Genomic DNA, 21035 nt, shown 5'->3' with positions numbered 1-21035 from the left:
GTAGTACGTTGTAACGATCACCTGCACAGCCCTGGCAGGTAACGGCTGCGACAGGAGCCCAGTGGCGGTTACGCCCAATTTGACAGGAACACCCCTATAAAAGCCCTTTTAGCGAAGGGGAGAGGACTTTTGGATTATCATCTGAACTTGAATTATCTTACTGGCTCACGAGCTAATCTTGAGACACAGTGATCTAGCGCGACCTACACTCTTAGCCTTTTACACTCTTTTCTTCCTCCCCAGCGTTCTAACTTAAGCTTCGGAGCATTCCCACCGGGCAAATCCTCTAGGAATCCTTCACCTTCGTCTTCTTAGGTGCCATTCGTTGCCAGCAAGGAGCCAGTTAGCAGCTAGCTGGGAGTGCCCAGATCGTGCCGCATCATTTGGCGCCGTCTGTGGGAATACATTTCTAAAAGCCTTACTTTAAGCTTTTACAGTTTCTTTTTCTGAAAACTCAGCATTCATGGCTTCCTCCAGCAACGTCGGACGTGGTGCCAGCCAGAACGCCTCTGGAGAGCAGCCCCAACTTCCTACTGTCTGTATTGGGTAGTTCACTGTCCCCCTCTCCGTGGACGGAGTCCCCAGTTTGAACGTGCCCCTCACTGTGGCACCCGCGGTCGCTGCACTCCCTTTCACAATTGCAGCAACCTTTGTTGAACCCTCGGTTGTGCCCCCAGCGACCAACCCGAACCAGTTGGAGGACTTAATGTAGTGCATGCGAGCCATGCAAGATCAAATGCAACAATTCCAACTCTATCAACAACAAGTGTTGCACCAAGTCTCCCAGTACCAATATCAGCAGCAGTTTCCTTCTTTGCCTCAGGCCCAGCCGTCGCTTCCCCCTCGGCATCCGGCCATGAAGCAGACCAATCCCTCCCGCCGGAGCGAACGAACTCGCTGGGGAGAGGCTTCCCAGGCCCAGGATCCCGCCAAGAGTCAAGACTCTTCCCATAGCTGGAAGGAGAGGCCAGCCACCCCTGCCTCACAGCCTGTAGGTAGGTCGGGGGCCTCCCAGCCAACCAAGCCCGTATCGCCCCAGCCTTCGCGGTTCGAGCTCCTGCTCTTGGAGAACCCGTTCGAGGTCCTAATCGCAGACTATAGGCAGGGCCCTTCGGTTCAGAGCCACCACCAGCAGTTTGAGCCCGTCGAACTCGGCGACACTGAAGCATCAAGCACCAATGCCGAGCTAGCAAAACAGCAGCGAAGATGTCGGCGAGCTCGCCGAATTGCTACCCAAGTCTCTCCCGAGCTCAAAGGAAAAGAGGAGGTATGCTCAAGTGAAGTGAAAGCTACCCCTCTCCTCTCAGTTTCTTCCCCATTATCTCCAGAACTCCTCGCTGTCCCCATGCCAAGGGACTTCAAGCTCCCTCCACTAGACAAGTATGACAAATCCTTCGATCCAAATGACCACGTGGACGCCTTCCAGTCCCAGATGCACCTGGCAAGAGCTAGCGAGTCTTGCATGTGCGTGGCCTTTTCTACCACTTTCAAAGGAGTAGCCCACACCTAGTACCGAAACCTCGCGCCCGGTTCGGTAAGAAGCTGGGCGCAATTCGTGCAAGTTTTCACCTCCCACTTCGTCACCAGCAAAAGGTGCCCACGAACTTAGGAAAGCCTCCTCGGCATAGTCCAAAAGGAAGGGGAGTCTATTCGGAGCTACATCAAGTGGTTCAGCGATGCTTGCTTGCAGATACCCGACCTGGATCCCGTAGTTCGCCGCACCGCATCCAAGCGAGGTATCACCCACAAAGAGTTCAAGTGGCACGTAGTTGTCAATCAACCCAAAACCGTGACCGAGTTCCTCAAGCTCGCGGATCGGTTCATTGGAACAGAGGAGGAAATCAACTAGAAGGGTGAGCAGGCCCCAGAAAAAAGAAAGAGGGAACCAGAACCCCCGTCTCAGGGAGACAGCAGGAAGAAGAAGGACCAAACTCGGGGGCAAAGCCAAATCAGCCTTTCCGAGCTCCAGTAGCAGAAAGGGACTATACACCCCTCAACGCGAAGCGGGCCGAGATCCTCATGGCGATCAAGGACGCTCCGTACGTGAAGTGGCCACCTCGGCTGAAGGCCAACCCTAACGCCAGGAATAAAAATTTGTATTGTATCTTTCATAAAGATCACGGTCATAGTACCAAAAGTTGTAAAAACCTCCACGATGAGATAGAAGAACTCATCCGTCGCGGATATTTGAGAAATTTTGTACAAAGTAATAATAATAATAATAAAGCAGGTCGGCAAGGGGAGCAGAGTAGAGATGCTCCCGAGTCCAGCAGACAAGCGAAACAGCCACAGAAGCAGCCCCCCGAAGAGAGACCAATTCAAGGGACCATCCATGTCATAGTTGGAGGCTCGATTGTGGCGGGCTGTACCTCAGCTGCAGCTCGCGAAGCTGCCAGGGAAGAGCAGAACCCCCAAAGTGGCCAAGGTTGGAAGACCCCATCTTCTTCACAGAAGATGACGCGCACGGGGTCCACTACCCCCATGATGACGCACTCGTCATAAAGGTGAAGATCAACGACTTCGAAGTCAGGCGTGTCCTTATCGATCCAGGCAGCTCAGCATACATCTTCTTCAAAGTGGCCTTCGACCAACTCCAGCTTTAGGAGTGCGACCTAAAGCCCGCGAACACTCCCTTGGTAGGCTTCAACGGAGAGGAAGTTCGGCCCCTAGGAAGGGTAACAGTACCTGTGGAAGTCGGCACCTGGCCTAGCATAGTGAGGCTCAACCACGATTTCTTAGTGGTCGCAACCCCCTTCCCATACAACGCCATAGTAGGTCAGCCGATTACCCATGCCTTACAGGCTGTAGTGTCTACCTACTACTTGGCCATAAAGTTCCCAACGGACTTCGGCATCGAGGTAGTGCGAGGTGACCAGCTTGAGTCTCGCAAATGCTACGTCGCCGTCCTCAAGGGAAAAGCCAAGGTGGTCGATGACCTCGAGTTGGAGTGACCTACAGAGCAGAGCGAGGAACGAGTTGCGCCCACAGAAGAGACCGTCTCCATCTCAGCCTCGGCGGAGGACCCATCCCAAACTCTTTAGATCGGCGCTTCCATTGAGGAGCCTCTACGATCTAAACTGGTACGCTTTTTACTTGAAAATTTAGATGTTTTTGCATGGTATGCGGCAGAAATGTCCGGCATAGACCCCAGCATCATAACTCATAAACTTAATACTGATTATGTAGTTTGGCCCATTAGACAGAAGAAACGCAACCTAGCCCCAGAGCGATGGAGGGCAGTCGACGAGGAGGTCAGGAAGCTCCTTGAAGCTGATTTTATCAGGGAAGTCCACTACCCGAGCTGGGTGGCCAACCCCATTCTGGTGAAAAAGGCTAACGGTAAATGGCGCATGTGCGTCGACAACACCGACTTGAATCGAGCTTGCCCAAAGGACTGCTTCCCACTCCCCATAATCGACCGTCTGGTGGACGTGACCTCGGGGCATGAGTTGCTGAGCTTTCTAGATGCCTATTCGGGCTACAACCAGATCAGGATGGACCCGACAGATGAAGAAAAGACTGCCTTCATAACCGAGCTTGGCCTGTACTGCTACAAGGTCATGCCCTTTGGGCTAAAAAAATGTTGGGGCGACCTTTCAAAGACTTGTAAACAAACTGTTTGAGCCATTAATTGGCCAAAAAGTAGAATGTTATGTAGACGACATGGTCGTCAAAACCCAACTCTCATGTGATTTAATACAAGACTTGAATTTAGTTTTTGAAATCCTGCATAGATTCAATATGAAGCTAAACCCGAATAAGTGTCTTTGGTGTCACCTCGGGTAAATTTCTGGGATACATCGTAAACCGGCGCGGCATTGAAGTCAACCCGGACAAAATAAAGGCCATCTTAGATATGAGACCACCTCGAAAAATGAAGGAGGTTCAGAGGCTGAATGGCCGGATAGCCGCCCTGAGCTGCTTCATGTCCAAGTCAGCAGGTTGTTGACTACCTTTCTTTAAAGCAATCAAAAGCAGAGGGTTTGAATGGACCCAAGATTGTTAGCTCGCGTTTGACGAGCTCAAAAAGTACCTTACTGGCATACCGGTCTTAACCCGGCCTAAAGAGGGCGATGTTTTAGAGCTGTACCTCTCGACAAGTGACGAAGTGGTCAGCTCGGTACTAATAAAAGAAGTAGATCGGGTCCAATGACCTATCTACTATGTTAGTAAAGTGTTGTAGGGAGCATAAACGAGATATCTAGAGATAGAAAAGTTGGAGTATGCACTAGTTATTGCAGCCCGAAAGCTCTGTCCATACTTTCAAGCTCATATTGTTATCGTCCTCACCAACAAACCCCTGAGGCAAGTTCTATTCAAGCCCGAGGTCTCTGGTCGACTAACAAAGTGGGCCATTGATCTCAGCGAGTACGACCTCCAATATAAGCTGCGAACTGCTATTAAGGCCCAAACCTTACCAGATTTCGTTGTCGAGTGCACTTTCAGCTCCGAAGTCCCTAGGCCGGTTGAGCACGAGGCCCCTAGCTCGGGCGAGCCCGGAGCTCCCAGGCCAGTTGAGTCTGAACACCGTGAGGTAGTAGCCAGTGTGGCACCTCTCCTAGTTAGGCCAAGCGCGAACTGGGATGAGGATCCCTGGATCCTTCAAGTAGATGGCTCCTCGAACCAGCAGGTCAGCGGAGCCGGAATAGTTCTGCACAGCCCAAGCGTCACGAAACTGGAGTATGCACTAAGATTCGAGTTCGCGGCATCCAACAATGAGGCAGAATACGAAGCGTTGTAGCGATTCCCAGCTCGTGGTCAATTAGGTCACAGGAGAATACGAAGCTCGCGAATCGACTATGATTGCCTACTTAGCCAAAGTAAGAGAGGCTCTGCCCAACTTCCAGTCACACTTTGTCAGGCAAGTCCCGAGGTTTGAGAGTGCTGAGGCTGACGCCCTGTCTCGGTTAGCCAGCACCAGTGATAACTCCATGAGAACCGTGTACATAGAGAACCTACCTCGACCTAGCATTCTCGGGGGGGCAGAGGAGGTCACTCCTGTCGTTCAAGCAGAGCCGAGCTGGATTGACCCGCTCGCGAGCTTCCTGCTACATGCGACCCTCCCTACAGATCGCAATGCCACCAGAAGGGTAGAGCGTCAGGCGGCCAAATACGTCTTGATAGACGAACGGCTATACCGAAGATCCTACATGCTTCCCTAACTACACTGCTTGCGACCTTTTGAAGCCGAGCTCGTACTCCGTGACACTCATGAGGGCCTGTGCGGCGGACACTTGGGGGGTAGGGCCCTCGCCCAAAAAGCACTACGACAGGGATACTACTGTCCCACAATGAAAGCAGACGCTATTGAGCTCGTCAGAAAGTGTGACAAGTGCTAGAAGCATGTCAATATCCACCATCAGCCCGCTGCCGATCTCAAGTATCTCACCAGCCCGTGGCCTTTCACGCAATGGGGCATCGATATACTTGGACCGTTCCCACCAGCAACAGGCCAGAGGAAGTTTCTAGTGGTAGTAGTGGATTATTTCACCAAGTGGGTAGAAGTCGAACCTCTTGTAACGATCACAGCCCGAAACATTCAGAACTTCTTTTGGAAGAACATAGTGTGTCGCTTTGGGTTACCTCGGGTACTAATTTCTGACAACGACAAGTAGTTCGAGGACATAAAATTCCAGAACTGGTGCCAAGACATGGGGATCCGACAAAACTTCACTTCAGTCGCACACCCTCAAGCAAACGGTTAGGCAGAGGTCAAGAATAGAGTTATTCTTCGCGGACTAAAGGCACGCCTAGACCGAGTTAAAGGACTGTGAGCAGGCGAGCTACCCAGTGTTCTATGGACTTACCGAACCACAGAGAAGACCCCCACAGGAGAGGCTCTCTTTAACCTCACCTACGGCACCGAGGCAGTTATCCCAGCTGAAGTCGAGGTTCCCTCGCTACGACTGGAAACATATGACGACAAGGCAAATGAAGACAAGCTATGTACCAACCTCGACCTACTCGACGAGGTAAGGGACCTCGCATATATTAGGACCACAGCTTACTAGCAAAGAGTAGCTCGGTACTATAATGCCAGGGTCAAGAAGCGGAACCTCCGCATCGGTGACCTGGTCCTTCGAAACGTTATGGTACCTGAGCCCAACGTTGGCAAGCTCGGACCGAATTGGGAAGGACCCTACCGAGTGAAACGAGTACTTGGGGAAGAAACATACGAGCTTGAAACCCTTGAAGGGAAACAAGTACCTCGGGCATGGAATATTGTCAACCTAAGGCAGTATTACCTGTAACTATTGAGTAGACCACGAGTCACTCCCAGAGCCTAAGGGCCAAAATGCCGAGCTAACACGACCTCGGCGCAACAAGACCCAGTCGCCTCTATGGCGTGGGCAAACTACTGAGTAGACCATGAGTCACTCCCAGAGCCTAAGGGCCAAAATGCTGAGCTAACACGACCTCGGTGCAATAAGACCTAGTCGCCTCCATGGCATGGGCAAACTTCAAGGGCAGACTATAAGTCACCCCCTTAGCCTAAAGTTTAAAACACCGAGCTAACTAAGACCTCGACATCAAGAGAGACTTAGCCACTTCAGTGGTGAAGGCAAAATATGAAGTATCAGAGGCGTAGGCAGCTCGGGTTTGAACCCTACGAAGCATAGCTTGTCTCAGTACATCGGTTGGACCAAGTAAGGAACAATCTACAAACATACAGTTCGGGCATACATAGTAATCGCTTCACGGTATGCTATAAAGGCGCCCCCCAAACACTAAGGGATAGCTCGGGATAACGATCATTGAAAAATCCTACTTTGGGTATGCAACTCTAATAGCTCGAGTGATGAGATCGCTTTGGCAAAGAATAAAAGAGCACACCATACTTAGAAGAAAAAGAGGTTTCACTAACATTCCAAAAAAAAAAAAAAAACTAAGCTAAACAGCTCGAGGAAGTTCAACAAGAGATAAAAAAGGGCACAACTGCCCAAGAAGATCTTTTCAATACCGGGTTCTGGCACCCGAGAGCCACCAGTAATCAGAAGAACAAAAAAGCAAAGCCGCCAGCCTTAGGGGTCCACCTCCTCCACCTCGCCCTCGTCCTCGTCCTCCGGGGAGTCAAGCTCATCCTCCTCCGCCTGGTCCGCCGTCTCGAGAGCCAAGCCCCTCATTGTGATACCGTCAAGGTTGAGCCCAGAGAACTTCTTTCGGATCAACCAGCGGCAGAGCTTGAATCTGGAGCGGTACGAGCTCGAGCCATACTCCACTTGGAGGTCATGATACTCCTAGGAGTCCTTGAAGTCCCAGACTGCCTTCTCCCGCTTGGCCTCCACCATGGTGTTGAAGTTCTGAGTTCGGTCCAGAAGTGTGGACTCCAAGTCCCGAACCTGTTGGCGAAGGACGAGCAGCTCCTGGGCCTCGCTCCCCTTGCGAGTGTGAAGGAGCTCGCCCCGGGTCCGGTCGAGCTCATCTTGGAGCTTCTGAACGATGACCCTCTGATTTTGAGCATCGTCGGAGTGAATGTTCGTCTGGAGGGCCATGGAGTGGATGGTGGAGTTCACCTGCCAACAAGAGACTAAGGTCAGAAGACAGCAAAAGGAAGCAAAAAAAACAAGAAGAAAAAGAGAAAGACTACTTACCACCATACAGTGGGAGGCAGCAAACGTGGCGAGCGCCTTGGGCTCCATCTTCCCCCATTTGGCGACCTCCTCATGGCAGATTGCCCTTCGGCTCTTCCGCCCAGCCATGAGGTAGTCGTTAACACCCTCCCAGTTCTCGACAGGGAACTGAGGGTAGGGAAATGGGTGGAAGGGACCAGGAGGAATTGCTCCTTGCCTCGGGAGCTCACCCTCCTCGAGGCCACCTTCTCCGGCGCCTCCTTCGGATGGGACCGGCGGAACTTCAGGCGGTGGAGAAGTAAAGTCTGGCTCAGCAGACCCGAACTCAGTGCCCCCCAAAGGTGGGAGTCCGGTCAGGACGCGACCTCTTCACCGTGCGCTTTTGGTTGCTCGAGAGAAGGCGGCGCGCGTCAACACTGGACATGATGGCTGACAAAAAACCACAAGGTATTAGTCCAGTAAAAAAAAACAACAAAGCATATGTATACACATGATATTTTTACAAGGCACTACGCGACCTAAAAAGGCAATCTACCCGGACTCAGGCCAGCCTGCGCGAGCTTCTTCTCGGTCAAGTAGTCCAAACAGAGGAAGCCTACCGATGCCTAGGACAACATCGTTTTCCGAATTTCAGGGTCCAACTCGGCCCTAGGGTCCTGGATGACGCCCCTCCAGGAAGTTGGGAAGGGCCACCCCTCGGGGTTACGGACCACAAAATAGTCCCGCTTCCAGGCAGGAATCTTGTTCGGTAGCTCGTACAGGAGCTTATAGCCATGACGGGGAGAGAGGTAGTAAAAATGCCTTTCCGGAGGAGCTCCGAGGGCGGCATTCTTGATGCAGAGAATAGAAGCAAAAATATCAAGGTCAAGGGGAAGACAGTACTCATAGCACAAAGAAATGGTCCCAGCCATGTTCCGGATGGCATTGGGATGGAGCTGGTCGATGGTGACGTTGAAGTGGTTTAGCACCTCCACTATTAGGGGGTGCAGGGGAAGACGTAGGTCAGCCTTAAGTTGTTCCTGGAAAATCACTATATCGTTGGGACCATATAGAGGAGGTCCCCGGGAAAGTTACCAGTGGGGATACTGTAGAGGAGGTCCCCGGGAAGGTGAAAGTAACGGATTAGAGACCTGAGTCTTCCACCGTCATGGAGGAGGGGCCGAAGGTGTCAGGCTCCCTCCCCCGAGAAGTAGAGGCCACATCACCGAAGGTCTCCCGAGCCTCCGGAACCTGCTCCCAAGCTCCCACTGAGCTCGCGGGAGCGTCGTCGTCCTGGTTACCGTCCCAGGAAAAAACATGGTACGAATACATGATTGACAAAATGATTAAGACTCATCGAGAAAAAATGAAACAGTGTGAACAGAAGAGCTCGGGCAGACTAGACGGATGCACGACCTCAGAATCCAAAGACAGCAAGATAGCATGAAAGAAAATGAGGCCTAGGGGGCCCTTCTATTTATAGTCACTGTGCCTCCGAACCAACGGCCCAGATTGAGGTAGATCTGACGGTTCGTAGTCAAGCTGACCGCACGCCTTTTGAAACCGAAATGTCACTAGCAGCACGTCTTCCATGATTGAGGTAATGGCGGCTGCACGACATCCGGAGTTAAGAGCCGCTTCAGCGTGTTTTTTCGGTATTCAAAAAGTCAGAAATCCCCTGATTCCCGCACACACATTTAATATGAGCAATCAACCAAGTTTGAACTTCGGTCAAATCAACCCATCACACTTCATGAACTCCTCACGCTAAGGTAGCACTCTTAGCCCAAGGAGTGGGGGGCAATTGATGGAGGATGATTTGACCCGACCCATTGAAATGATGACACGTGGACCTGACTCAGCACGAGCAACAGCTCAGCACCACAACCTGATTGCAACTAAGTAACGAGCCTATAGAACAATTCGCTACGTCATAGCTCACTCTAGGGGGAGCTCGCTACAACGCGAGCTCTAGGTCCCCTGAGTCACTGAGAAGGGAATACTCCAAGACTATTTCAGCGCGAGCTAGGGTAACCAGCTCACTCCAACACATAGGTAGAAGAACTGCCCCAAAGACAATCTCGATGAGGGCCACCTCGAAGTATCCCTAGGAGCTCACGGCAAAGTAGCTCGCGGCAAAGATAACTCGCTATGTGACAGGGTAGCTCGCTATCAAGTAGTTTGCGAGTGGGCAATGCGATGCTCTCAGGAAGCTTCTATCTGACAAGACCGTACCCGTCAGACTGCACCACGTCTCTCGACTGACGGCGTAGTTCCTGCCCATTTAACTGTCTGCACCCACGTCTCTCGATAGATGGTGGCATGCCTGTCCCTTCGGGGCGTGTTACTAATCCAAGCGGGTAGTACGTTGTAACGATCACCTGCACAGCCTTGGCAGGTAACGACTGCGACAGGAGCCCAGTGGCGGTTACGCCCGATTTGACAGGAACACCCATATAAAAGCCCTTTTAGCGAAGGGGAGAGGACTCTCGGATTATCATTTGAACTTGAATTATCTTACTAGCTCACGAGCTAATCTTGAGACACAGTGATCTAGCGCAACCTACACTCTTAGCCTTTTACACTCTTTTCTTCCTCCCCAGCGTTCTAACTTTAGCTTCGGAGTATTCCTGCCGGGCAAATCCCCCGAGAATCCTTCACCTTCGTCTTCTCCGGTGCCGTCCGTTGCCAGCAAGGAGCCAGTCAGCAGCTAGTTAGGAGTGCCCGGATCGTGCCACATCAGGAACCGACCAGTATACATGTTTTTCTATATATTTATGTATATTATATATTTTTTATATACTTTATATATTATAAATTAATAAATATGCATTCTATAAATATATATTTATAATATATTATTTATTATTTAAAATATAATATTTTATATATATTTATACTTTTTTATTATATATTTATAATATATTATAGAAACTAAAAAATCAAAAAACCGACGAACCGAATCGGTCAACTGGTTAACCGACTAGTTTCGGTTCAGTTTCAGTTACCGGTTTCCAAAAATCAGTACTACTGATTCGATTCAAAAAAAGGGCCACGGTTCGGGTAATGTTTTGGAACGTAACTTATTGGTAGGTGATCTGAATTAAACGAAGCAGGATCTACTCCTCATAAATGGGCGCCTCACAAGCACATCCACCATGCATTGGGAACATCTCCCGTGAATAATAACTAATAAGTACAAGAGATGTTCCCAATGCATGGTAGGATGTGCATGTGAGGCGCCAGGTGTGAGGAGCAGATTTGGTCTCGGATTAAACACAGATAACTCGGATTCCCAGATACGATCCCAGGTCTATGCAGTAAACAAGGAGCGAAATCTGCTCCTCACACTTGGGCGCCTCACATGCACATCCACTGTGCATTGGGAACATCTCCCCTAAAAAGTAATTTACAAGTACGGGAGATGTTCCATGCATGGTAGGATGTACGAGTGAGGCGCCTTTTGTGAGGAGCAGATCCGGTCTCACTAAACAGCTGTGGAATTTACCATTGAACACCTTCACTTTAGACTAGACCTTTCTTGGTGGCAAAGAAACGCATACCGTGCCTGGATTCGGAAGTTGGAACTGAAATGACACAAATCTCCCGCTATCAACTCTGTAATGACAAAATCTGCTCCCAACAGTCTAAAAAATGAGAAGGGAATCATCAATCGGGACCCTTCAATTTTAATTGAAGTGGGGCCACTGAGAAATGAGAATGTAGAGAAGTGGGCCATAAGGGGTATTTTAGTCAAATTATAGAAACCTTGCATTTTTCTTTAAGTTTTGAATCCGAAAGTAGAAAACCCCAAACGCAGCAGAAACTACTGGATTCTTTCTTCATTGCCTTTTCCTACAGCATCACCATCTCTCTCTCTGCAACTGATTCATTCCCAATATAGCAAAAGCGTTTGGACGAAGGAGAGGATTTGAATATGGAGAGAGGAGGAAGGCGGGTATCGAGGGGGATGCTGCCACTTCTGGCCCTACACGCTGTGAACGAGTACTACAGACTGGAGAGAAAGCCTCCTGTGACAGCCGGTCTTCTCGTGGCTAACACACTTATCTATTTGAGACCTGGTGTCCTAGACCAAGTATTGCCTTCCCTCGATGAGGTCTGGTTCAACCCCCACCTCATCCTCAAGGTATGTCAACAATTCAACCTCTCTTTCTGTATAGGTGTATCTCAAGGCTCAAGTTGTGTGAAGATCATGATTGTATTTGGTGAATGATGGTTGGTGTTGTGTGGTTTTCTGTTGTTGTGGGAAACCCATTTGTTCTTTGGTCAGCTTGGCTCTCGGTGAAGATTGTAAAGTCGTTGAATTGTGAAGACGGACATTTCATTTTCTGAATGATGGTTGTTTGTCTCTAATTTATGCATTCGATGACATTAATTCGTTTTGGATGTTTTTTAATTTTTTTTTTCTTTCAACGAGGTAGGTTTTGGTCTTCCGGCACTTGATCCTTGAGTTATTGAAGTCGTGTCTTATGTGATATATTACAGGAAACATTTTTTATTATCAAAATCTAGCTCTTGTTTGAGTTTTGAGTGGCTTAATTAGATATTGCAAATCATCATCATCTTCCATGTAGGGGTGTGATGCAGTACAGAATCAAACCACGTTTAGAGAAGCTTCAAAGGAAAGAGCAAAAGCCGAAATAAACAAACAACACTTAATACTTAAGAGAGAATCCACATAAAAGCGTCATAGCTTTGTCGTAGCTACTCTTTATTTAGACTTACACCCTTATGCCTCCTACAAAGAAGTTTCCTAATCTAATAAAACACTCTTTATTATAATCCTACTAAATCTCTTCAAAAAAGAAAGTCCTAATTGAACAAAAATTCACGATCTAATGCTATCTTGGTAATTTTGAACTAAGATAAAAATTCTGCGCTGATGCTAACTTGATAAACTCGAACTAAGATAAAAGTTCCATGCTGATGCTAACTTGGTAATTGCTTACTTGGTTGGATCAGTAATGTCTTCTCAGCTTCTTACGTTTCTTGTAATGGTCCCAACTTGCATAGAACTTTTTAGCCTTCTTCTGTATAGCATCAAAGTGTCAATGGACTGATTTTGGATTGGATCGAGTCCAAACCAAAATCAATTTGTACAGATTGGATGGGTCTAACAAGACATATTGAACTGGACCAGTCCAAACTTAATGATCCTAAGTATTTATTGGATTGGATTGGACCTAGTCCATCCATATTGAATTTATATTGGATTGGGTTGGATTGAGCCAATATTTGGTCCATTGATAGAAGGTAAGAATATAGGTGTCAATGGACCAGGTTTGGGTTAGAATTAATCTAAATTAAAACAAATTTGAACAAATTGGACTGCCCAAACATTGAATTAGATCGATCCAAAATATTCATTGGATTGGATTGGACCTAGTCCATTTGTAAAGGACTCACATTGGATTGGATCAGATTGGACCAAATCCAGTCCAATTGACACCCCTACATCACCTTATCCCATCTATATGTTTGCCACTTAGTTCATTTTAAAACCATAACCACTGTTAAATTGTTAGTGCTTAAACCATTTCTTACTACTTCTACCCATGTCCTTTTTGGTCTACCCCAAGCTATTCTAGCCCCTTCCTCTTGTAACAAATCACTTCTTCAAATTGGAACTGTTGGTGGTCTTATATGCACGTGTGTGAACCATCTTAGCCTACTATCTCTCATTTTATCACTTATTGGAGCTATTCCTAGGTTTCTACGGATGACTTCATTCTTGATCTTATCCTTTCTAGTTTTTCCACTCATCCATCTTAGTAATCACATTTCTACCACACTCATTTTCTAAACATGTTGTTTCTTGACTGCCTAACACTTTACTCCATATAACATATATAAAATTTTCCTTTTAATATGAGTGGTATTCTCCTATCACACAAAAGTCCAGATGCACCCCTCCATTTTGCCCAACCTGCTCTAATTCTCTGGGTGATATCCTCCTCAATCTCTCCCTCATGGTCTCCAATCCTAAGTGTATCCTAATTTACATCCTAGTATTACTAAATTTACATGTCATATAATTTGTTTTAGTCCTTATTTTAAAACCTTTTGTTTCTAGGGCATTTTTCCATAAGTTTAATTTTACATTTAATCCTTCATTAGCTTCATCAATTAAAACAATGGCATTCGCAAAGAACGTGCACCATGGAAATTCTTCCAGAAGATGTTTGGTTAATTCATTTATGACCAATGCAAATAGATAAGGGCTAAGTGTTGAACCTTGGTGAAAACCTATTATAACTGTAAAATCTTAAGTCTCTCCCACTAGTGCTCCAACATTGGTTGTTGCCCCCTCATACATATCCTTAATTAGATCTATATATGTATTTTGAACCCAACCCCTTTCTTTTCCAAGACCCACCATATTATCTCCCTAGGAACTCTATCATAAGCCTTTTCTCGATCAAATAACACTATATGAAGATCTTTCTTCTCTCTGAACTTTTCTAACGATCATCTTGAAAGAAATATAGATTCCATGGTTGATCTTCCTGGCATAAAGCCAAATTGGTTCTTTGATATACTTGTTTCAAGTCATAATCTTTGTTCGTTTATTTTTTTTTCTTTCAAAATTTTATAGTGTGGTTCATGAGTTTAATCCCTTGATAGTTATTACAACTTTGTATATTACCTTTATTCTTAAATATAGGCACCATACTACTATTTCCCTAATCATTAGGCATCCTCTTTTCTTTTACTATATTATTAACTGGCTTGGTTAGCCATAACAAGCCTACCTCTCCCATACCTTTTCACACTTCTATTGTAATCCCATTAGGTCCTAATGCCTTTTCCCTTCATCTTATTTAGCGCTTCTTTTACTTCACTAGGTCTAACTCTACGAATGCACACATTGTTTTTAACATTATTAGTATTGCTAGCCTCTCATCCATTAGAACCCTCTTCTTTTCCTTTCTCTTAGCTTTGCTAGTTTATACATTCTTTTTTCTCCCTCTTTAGTGCCTAATTTATGATAAAGCTCATCATAAGCCCTACATTTAGCTTCATTTACGTTCTATTTTAACTTATTTTCTTATGGTTTTATATTTTTCCCAATTTTTTTTTGCATTTTTAGCATTTTGCCATTCATTGTAACATGCTTGTTTTAATCTAATTATATTTTGAACTTCTTCATTCCACACCAAGTTTCTTTAGTACTTTTCCATTTTCCTTTTAGTTCTCTTAAGACCTCCTTTGTCACTTTCTTTATGTCGTTTTCCATTTCAAACCAGATATTATTAATCTTTCCATCTAAATTCCAATTCCCTTCTATTCTCAACTTGTTTCTAAATTGAGATAGATTTTCTCCTTTTAGGTTTTCCAACCTAATTCTTAGACACCTATTTTCTTCCCTTTTTTTTTCCATTTCCTAATGTACTCACTAATCTACGTTGTGTTGTTAATATTTCTCTCAGAATAACTTTGCAATCTTTACGCATCATTCGTTTTCTTTTCCTAGTAAGGAAAAAATCTATTTGGCTTATGTTTGATCCACTTTTAAATATTATCAAGTCTTCATCCTTTTTTTTTGGAAAAAAAGGTGTTTAAAATTGCCATACTATAAGCTACTGAAAAATCTAATATTGCCTAATTCGCCCCTCTCCCCAAATCCAAATCCTCCATGTTCATACATATCCTACACTTCTTTTCCCTACATGCCCATTTAAGTCTCCTCGTATTCAAATATTTTCTTTATTTGGAATTTCTTGGATTAATCTTTCTAAATTTTCTTAAAATTATCTTTTAATGTATTCCTCTAAATCTACTTGAGGTGTATAAGCACTAATTATGTTAATGACTTCCTCCTCCAAAACAAGTTTAATTAAAAGTATTCTATCCCCAATTCTTTTAACATTTATAATTTCATTTTTTAAATCCTTATCTACTATTATTGCTAAACCATTTTTATTATTCACCTCTCTTGTATATCATAGTATGTAGCCATCAATTTCTTTGTTTTTTACCCTTCCATTTAGTTTCTTGTAGGATATTTACCCTTCTCCTCTTCACAGTGTCTACTAATTCCATAGTTTTTCTTGTTAATGTTCTCACATTCCAAGTGACTAAACGAAGTCGTGTTTCTTGGACTCGCTTCCTTACCTACCCTCGTCTAGAATGGTGCGGGAATGAAGTTGTGTTTCTTGTAGGATATTAATCCTTCTCCTTTTCATAATGTGTACTAATTCCATAGTTTTTCTTGTTAATGTTCCCACATTCCAAGTGACTAAACGAAGTCGTGTTTCTTGGACTAGCTTCCTTACCTACCCTCATCTAGAATGATGTGGGGACCGTTGCCTATTTGACACCAAAGTCAGGCATTTCCATGGCGGGTCACTTGTGGGAACCATCCTAGCAAACATTACCCACTTAATACTACACTCGGGTTAGGGTGCAGTGTGTCGTTTTTGGAGAACGCCCTAACATAAGAACAAAAGGACAAATCAAGATCCATATTCATGAGAGTTTGGCAAAAGTTTTAGTGCTGGCTACCAACTTGTCGCAACCGTCCTCCTTTATTTGAGCTTGGGATCGATAGTATAAGACAAGCTCACACCAGCAAAGTAGGAGTTTAATTAGATATTGAAAATCCATATATTATATATATTTGCTTCCCTTTCTAAATGGTAGGAGGTATCTTTCGTCACTTTTGTTGTATTCCGGTGTATTTCTTTTTCTTGTTGGTTGTTCTTTAGTTTTAGTATTATTGCAATGGAAAATAGTCATTTGTTACTTTTATTTAGTTTTGACTTGTGACTAGCCAATGTGGCACAACCCATTCCATGTGTACCCAACGTTTACATAGAGAAACAAGCCCTTTGTGGGTATAACTGGTGGATACAGTCAGAATTTGTATAATTTGATTATTAGGTACTGGGTTTGCTTCTGAGATCATGTTGCTGTGTTGGTAAAGTGTTATGTATTGATTACTTGTCAATAAAAATGGTGTTATCTATTGATTCTAACTTGCTTCTACAAATATCATGAATATGTGTAAGAGAGTTGATTCAACAACTACATTTGAGGGGGCAAATTTTCTTGGTTATATAGATAAACTATTATAGAGTATGAAAAATAATATGTGAAAAATCAAGATATCCTATTCTTATAATGTTCGTACACTCAAAGTTGGATACTTAGAATTCATGCATGGGGCGTCTAGTTTATGAAATTCTAAAGCTGGATTCTCAAATCTATTGAGAGTAGAAAGTGGTGCAGATGGAGTTCAGAGAAGATGAACCCAACTGTTTCAGAAACCTTGCTTTGACGTGCATTGCTTCAATCAATTTTGAACAGTGAATGTCAAATAGTCGCCTTTGTTTCTTGCGATTCATATGAAAGCCTATGGATATCTAAGGTGATTTTAGGATGTCAGTTGTGTAGGATAGACAAGTCATTTTGATCCACCTTCTGATGATATTTTTGTGCTGAATAAATATATTGGTGATAGTAATTTAGGTATTGTTAAGTTTCTAGAAGTTAAAGCATATTATCACAACCCAACTTAGGTCGTCCCAAATTAAGCTCTAATAACCTTGTTACCCTGATTACACCTTTAACAAGTCATGTGGCACTCTACTTTTCCATGGATAGAGTTAGCCTAATGCTACCCAGGTCCAATCCTTTGCTTGGGTGCTGTGAAGACACACTGCCTTGTGCATTCCCCAGCATATGTGTGTTCAAGAGTCTCACCCTAATGGACACACTAAAACACACAGTAGCTCTCATTGGCTTGGGTAAACAACAAGGTTTGAATTACAGCTAAATACATAAATACAAGGCTTACAAGGATGGATTGGTTGTTAATATATAGATTCTCAAATGAGGGAGGCCTTTTCCTATTTATAGGCTCTAAACCTAATCTAGTACCTTCTCAAATAGAACCCTCTAGACAAGAGAACCCTAAAGTCTAGATAATTCTACCAACTCGTGCGTACAATATATTTACAAGAAAGGTCTCCTTTACAATGTTCCACATGATTTTAGAGAACCCTAGAGCACTCCATCTCATTGGAGAACACTCCAAAAGGTTCAGAGAGCTCCTGCGGTCCGGCCTTAGCTAGAACCGAGTTCGGCTTCAGTCAGTGCAAGCCCGTGCTCACACCGTTCAAACAGCCTCTTGCAACCTTGCATTGGGAATACATCCCCATAAAATAAAGCACATAAGTATGGAGATATTCCCAATGCAAGGCTGTAAAGGCTGTTCGAACGGGCTCTTGCACTGACTGAAGCTGTTCATGATCTGCCCATAAACCTCTAGCCACAGGTTCCTCTGCTCCTTTGTTCAAGTGGGGCGTGACAAATATGACATATTTAACTCTACATCATTATCATGAAGTAGATAGGTTGACAAAAGAAGATAGCAAACATCCACTAAATACATAAATGCTATTTATTCTTGAAGCATTTCTAAGATAGCAGAAATAAAGACTTTGAAGAGATTTAAACTGCATTTGGCATTCCTTATTTTAAGGACTTGTCTCTTTTTTGCTGTTAAAAACTTAGTGTTCATAGGGGCATTTTAACTGCAAAAAGGAGACGAGTCCTTAACATAAGGAATGTCAAGTGCGGCCTTAGTAGTGAGAGAAGACTTGAAAATTGTAATACCTCCATAAATCGTAGTGCACATGAAGAAAATGGGGGTTTATTGGATTTTAGATTTGGAGGGTTAGTGCAAACCTGTAATTTGCACATTAGGAGAAAGCAAGAAAAGAGGATAGAAGTCATTCTAATCATGCTGGAGAATGATATGATGATGATGGCCAAACTTTCTCCTCCCTTGCCTCTGGCAACACTGTCAGCTGCATCCTTTTCTCACCTTGGGATCCATTTGAACAAGATGGTCACTTTGGATGCCTAGAACCTAGTCTCCCTAGTATTGATGTTGCAATACACAAAGGCCCTCTAATCTCTCCCTAATATAGAGATTGAGGATGATTCCCGGACAGCTGAGGTGACTTTAAGTGGTTAAATGACAAGTTGTAGCATCCTAACAATCTTCTTTGGACTTGATTTGTTGCTCATAGGGGTGGATTCGAGCCGAGCCGAGCCAAATACTTGGCTATTTTAGCTCGGCTCGCTGAAACTGTGTTTGGCTCCTTGATTCGAGCTAGAGACTTGAGCTCGAGCTCAGCTTGTTTCAAAGCTCGCAAGTTTGAGCTCGGCTCGGCTCGAGTTCGACTACAAACCAAGTTCTTTTCTTTTCTAAAAAATAAAAATTATACATATAAAAATATTTTTTATTTTACATAAAAAATCAAGTATTATAAAAATCATTTACTATTATACATGAAAATAAAAATATTATATATAATATTATTATATATAATAAAAATTATTTATTACATATATTTATGTATGTATATGTATATGTATGTGTGTATTTATGTATATAATAAAAAATTATTTTTTTATTATACTAGGCTCGCGAGCCTCACGAACCGAGCTTCATTGGACTCGAGCTCGGCTCAATTAGCTTTATTGGACTAGGCTTGCTCATGGCCAGGTAGACCACGAATCAACTTTCCAATTTTGAGAAAATAAGTGATTTTCACCTAATCAGGTTTAACTGCTTTTGTTATCTGTACAAAGCGGTGAATCCTTCACTCTTCCCTTCTTACATTGTCCCAGTCCCCATAGTTTATGGACCACCATGAGATCTCTAATAGTTTTTCATCCTCCAAGGTATTCCTGTCTTGAGCAGAAAATTTCCTAGTTTGAGGCTGCATCCATGTCTTTCAGTCAATCACAATAAAACACTATTCAATATTGTTGTCCTTAAATAGTATTGATGTGTTTCCTTTTTTTGGACATTGAGCAGCACAGGGATCTCAAACGCTTCTTTCTGTCAGCATTCTACCACATTGGTGAATCCCACCTTGTTTACAACATGATGTCACTTCTCTGGAAGGGTATCCAATTGGAAACTTCAATGGGAAGTGTTGAATTTGCATCCATGACTCTAGCACTTGTTGGAATGTCCCAAGGCATCACACTACTTCTTGCAAGAGCCCTTCTCTTGTTCTTTGATTATGAGAGAGCCTACTACCATGAACATGCTGTGGGCTTCTCCGGTGTCCTCTTTGCTATGAAGGTCATCCTCAATTCCCAGTCAGAAAACTACACTTATGTCCATGGGCTAATTGTACCAGCACGTCATGCTGCATGGGCAGAGCTTATTCTCATCCAAATGTTTGTGCCAGGTGTGTCATTCTTAGGCCACCTTGGTGGAATACTTGCTGGCATTCTCTATCTCCGGTTAAAGAGTATATATTCAGGTCCTGATCCATTGACAACCATCATCAGAAGTCTCACTGGCATAGTAAGCTGGCCTCTGAAAATTGTACGGAGCTTATTCCATTTTCGCCATCGGCGATTTTCTGGCAGGGGGGCTGTTGGTGGGAGTCGTTCAGGAAGGAGTGTATCTGGTGTCTGGAGATGCTCAGCCTGCACTTTTGATAATTCCGAGTGGCTAAATGAGTGCGAGATGTGTGGCACAGGAAGGGATGGTGACGGATTGTTGTCTGTTCGGCATTCAAATGAGGCACGTGATCTCTCATTGGAAGAACTACGCCGTCGGAGAATTGAAAGGTTTGGTAGATGATTGTTCTGCTGGGCTGGCATCCAATGCATCCAATGGTTGATATGATATTGGTGTTCTTCACTTGTACAACTACAGGGATTTTTTGTTTTCAAAAGAAAAATGGAAGTGTCTTTTGCCTTCCAACTTCAAATGGTGAAAAATGTTGGCAAAAGGCAAACGTTTGCTTCATTACCAAAGGAAGAAAAGTTAGCTTAGCGACATGTAAACTTGAACTTGAAAATATATTTTTTCCTGTAGGCTTTGTTTGGTTTGAAGGGTAGGGAAACCTTTACAAATCTTGTATGGATTTCCCTACCTTTTCCCTAAAAACAAACATAGCCTTGATCTCTGGCATTTTCGTTGTTCATGGGTTCTATTTTATCCAACAAATTTCTATATCACACAAAGTCACAGCATGTTTGGGTGATTACTCATTATTATATTTATGGAGTTAAGAGTTCAGACAGTACTTTTTCCCTCCTCTCGTTCTGGCAAGTGACAACCACATGTATCAAATCCAAGGTTTTGAAAAACGAACCGGAAACAGAATCGGTCAGGGGACTGGTTTTCAGTTAAGTGGTTCAACCATCTGGATCGAATGGTTTGGCCCATAATGTCATAAATAAATTAAAAAATAAAAAATATATTTTCAATTTTGGGAACCACCCGACCTTCAGTCCTTCGAATCTGAATGTATAAACTTCCAAAAAAAAAAAAAAAAGCAAAACTTTTGGGTTCCCAATTGAGTGTCAGCCTGTCAAGCTTGAAATTGGTCAATTGAGAACCACCAATTTGGGAACCCAAAAGTTTTACATTTTTTTTGAATTTTATACCTTCAAGCTCGAAGGACTGAAGGTCGGGTGGTTCCC

The 21035-nt window shown here is 44.2% G+C and overlaps 1 protein-coding gene across 1 annotated transcript; it reads left to right on the top strand.

Annotated features, from left to right (window-relative positions):
* The first annotated feature begins 11352 nt into the window (after positions 1-11352).
* Positions 11353-20520, top strand: RBL14 (RHOMBOID-like protein 14). Its single transcript, XM_010249565.2, has 2 exons — positions 11353-11697; positions 19405-20520. Exons 1-2 carry the CDS (start codon positions 11488-11490, stop codon positions 20185-20187), a joined length of 993 nt encoding a protein of 330 aa, XP_010247867.1. The 5' UTR covers positions 11353-11487; the 3' UTR covers positions 20188-20520.
* The last annotated feature ends 515 nt before the right edge of the window (positions 20521-21035 follow it).

Source organism: Nelumbo nucifera, chromosome 4 (assembly GCF_055504915.1).
Source record: "Nelumbo nucifera cultivar China Antique chromosome 4, China Antique-T2T, whole genome shotgun sequence".
NCBI lineage: Eukaryota > Viridiplantae > Streptophyta > Magnoliopsida > Proteales > Nelumbonaceae > Nelumbo > Nelumbo nucifera.
Note: the sequence above shows the minus strand (reverse complement) of the source record. Positions and strands in the feature narration are given on the sequence as shown.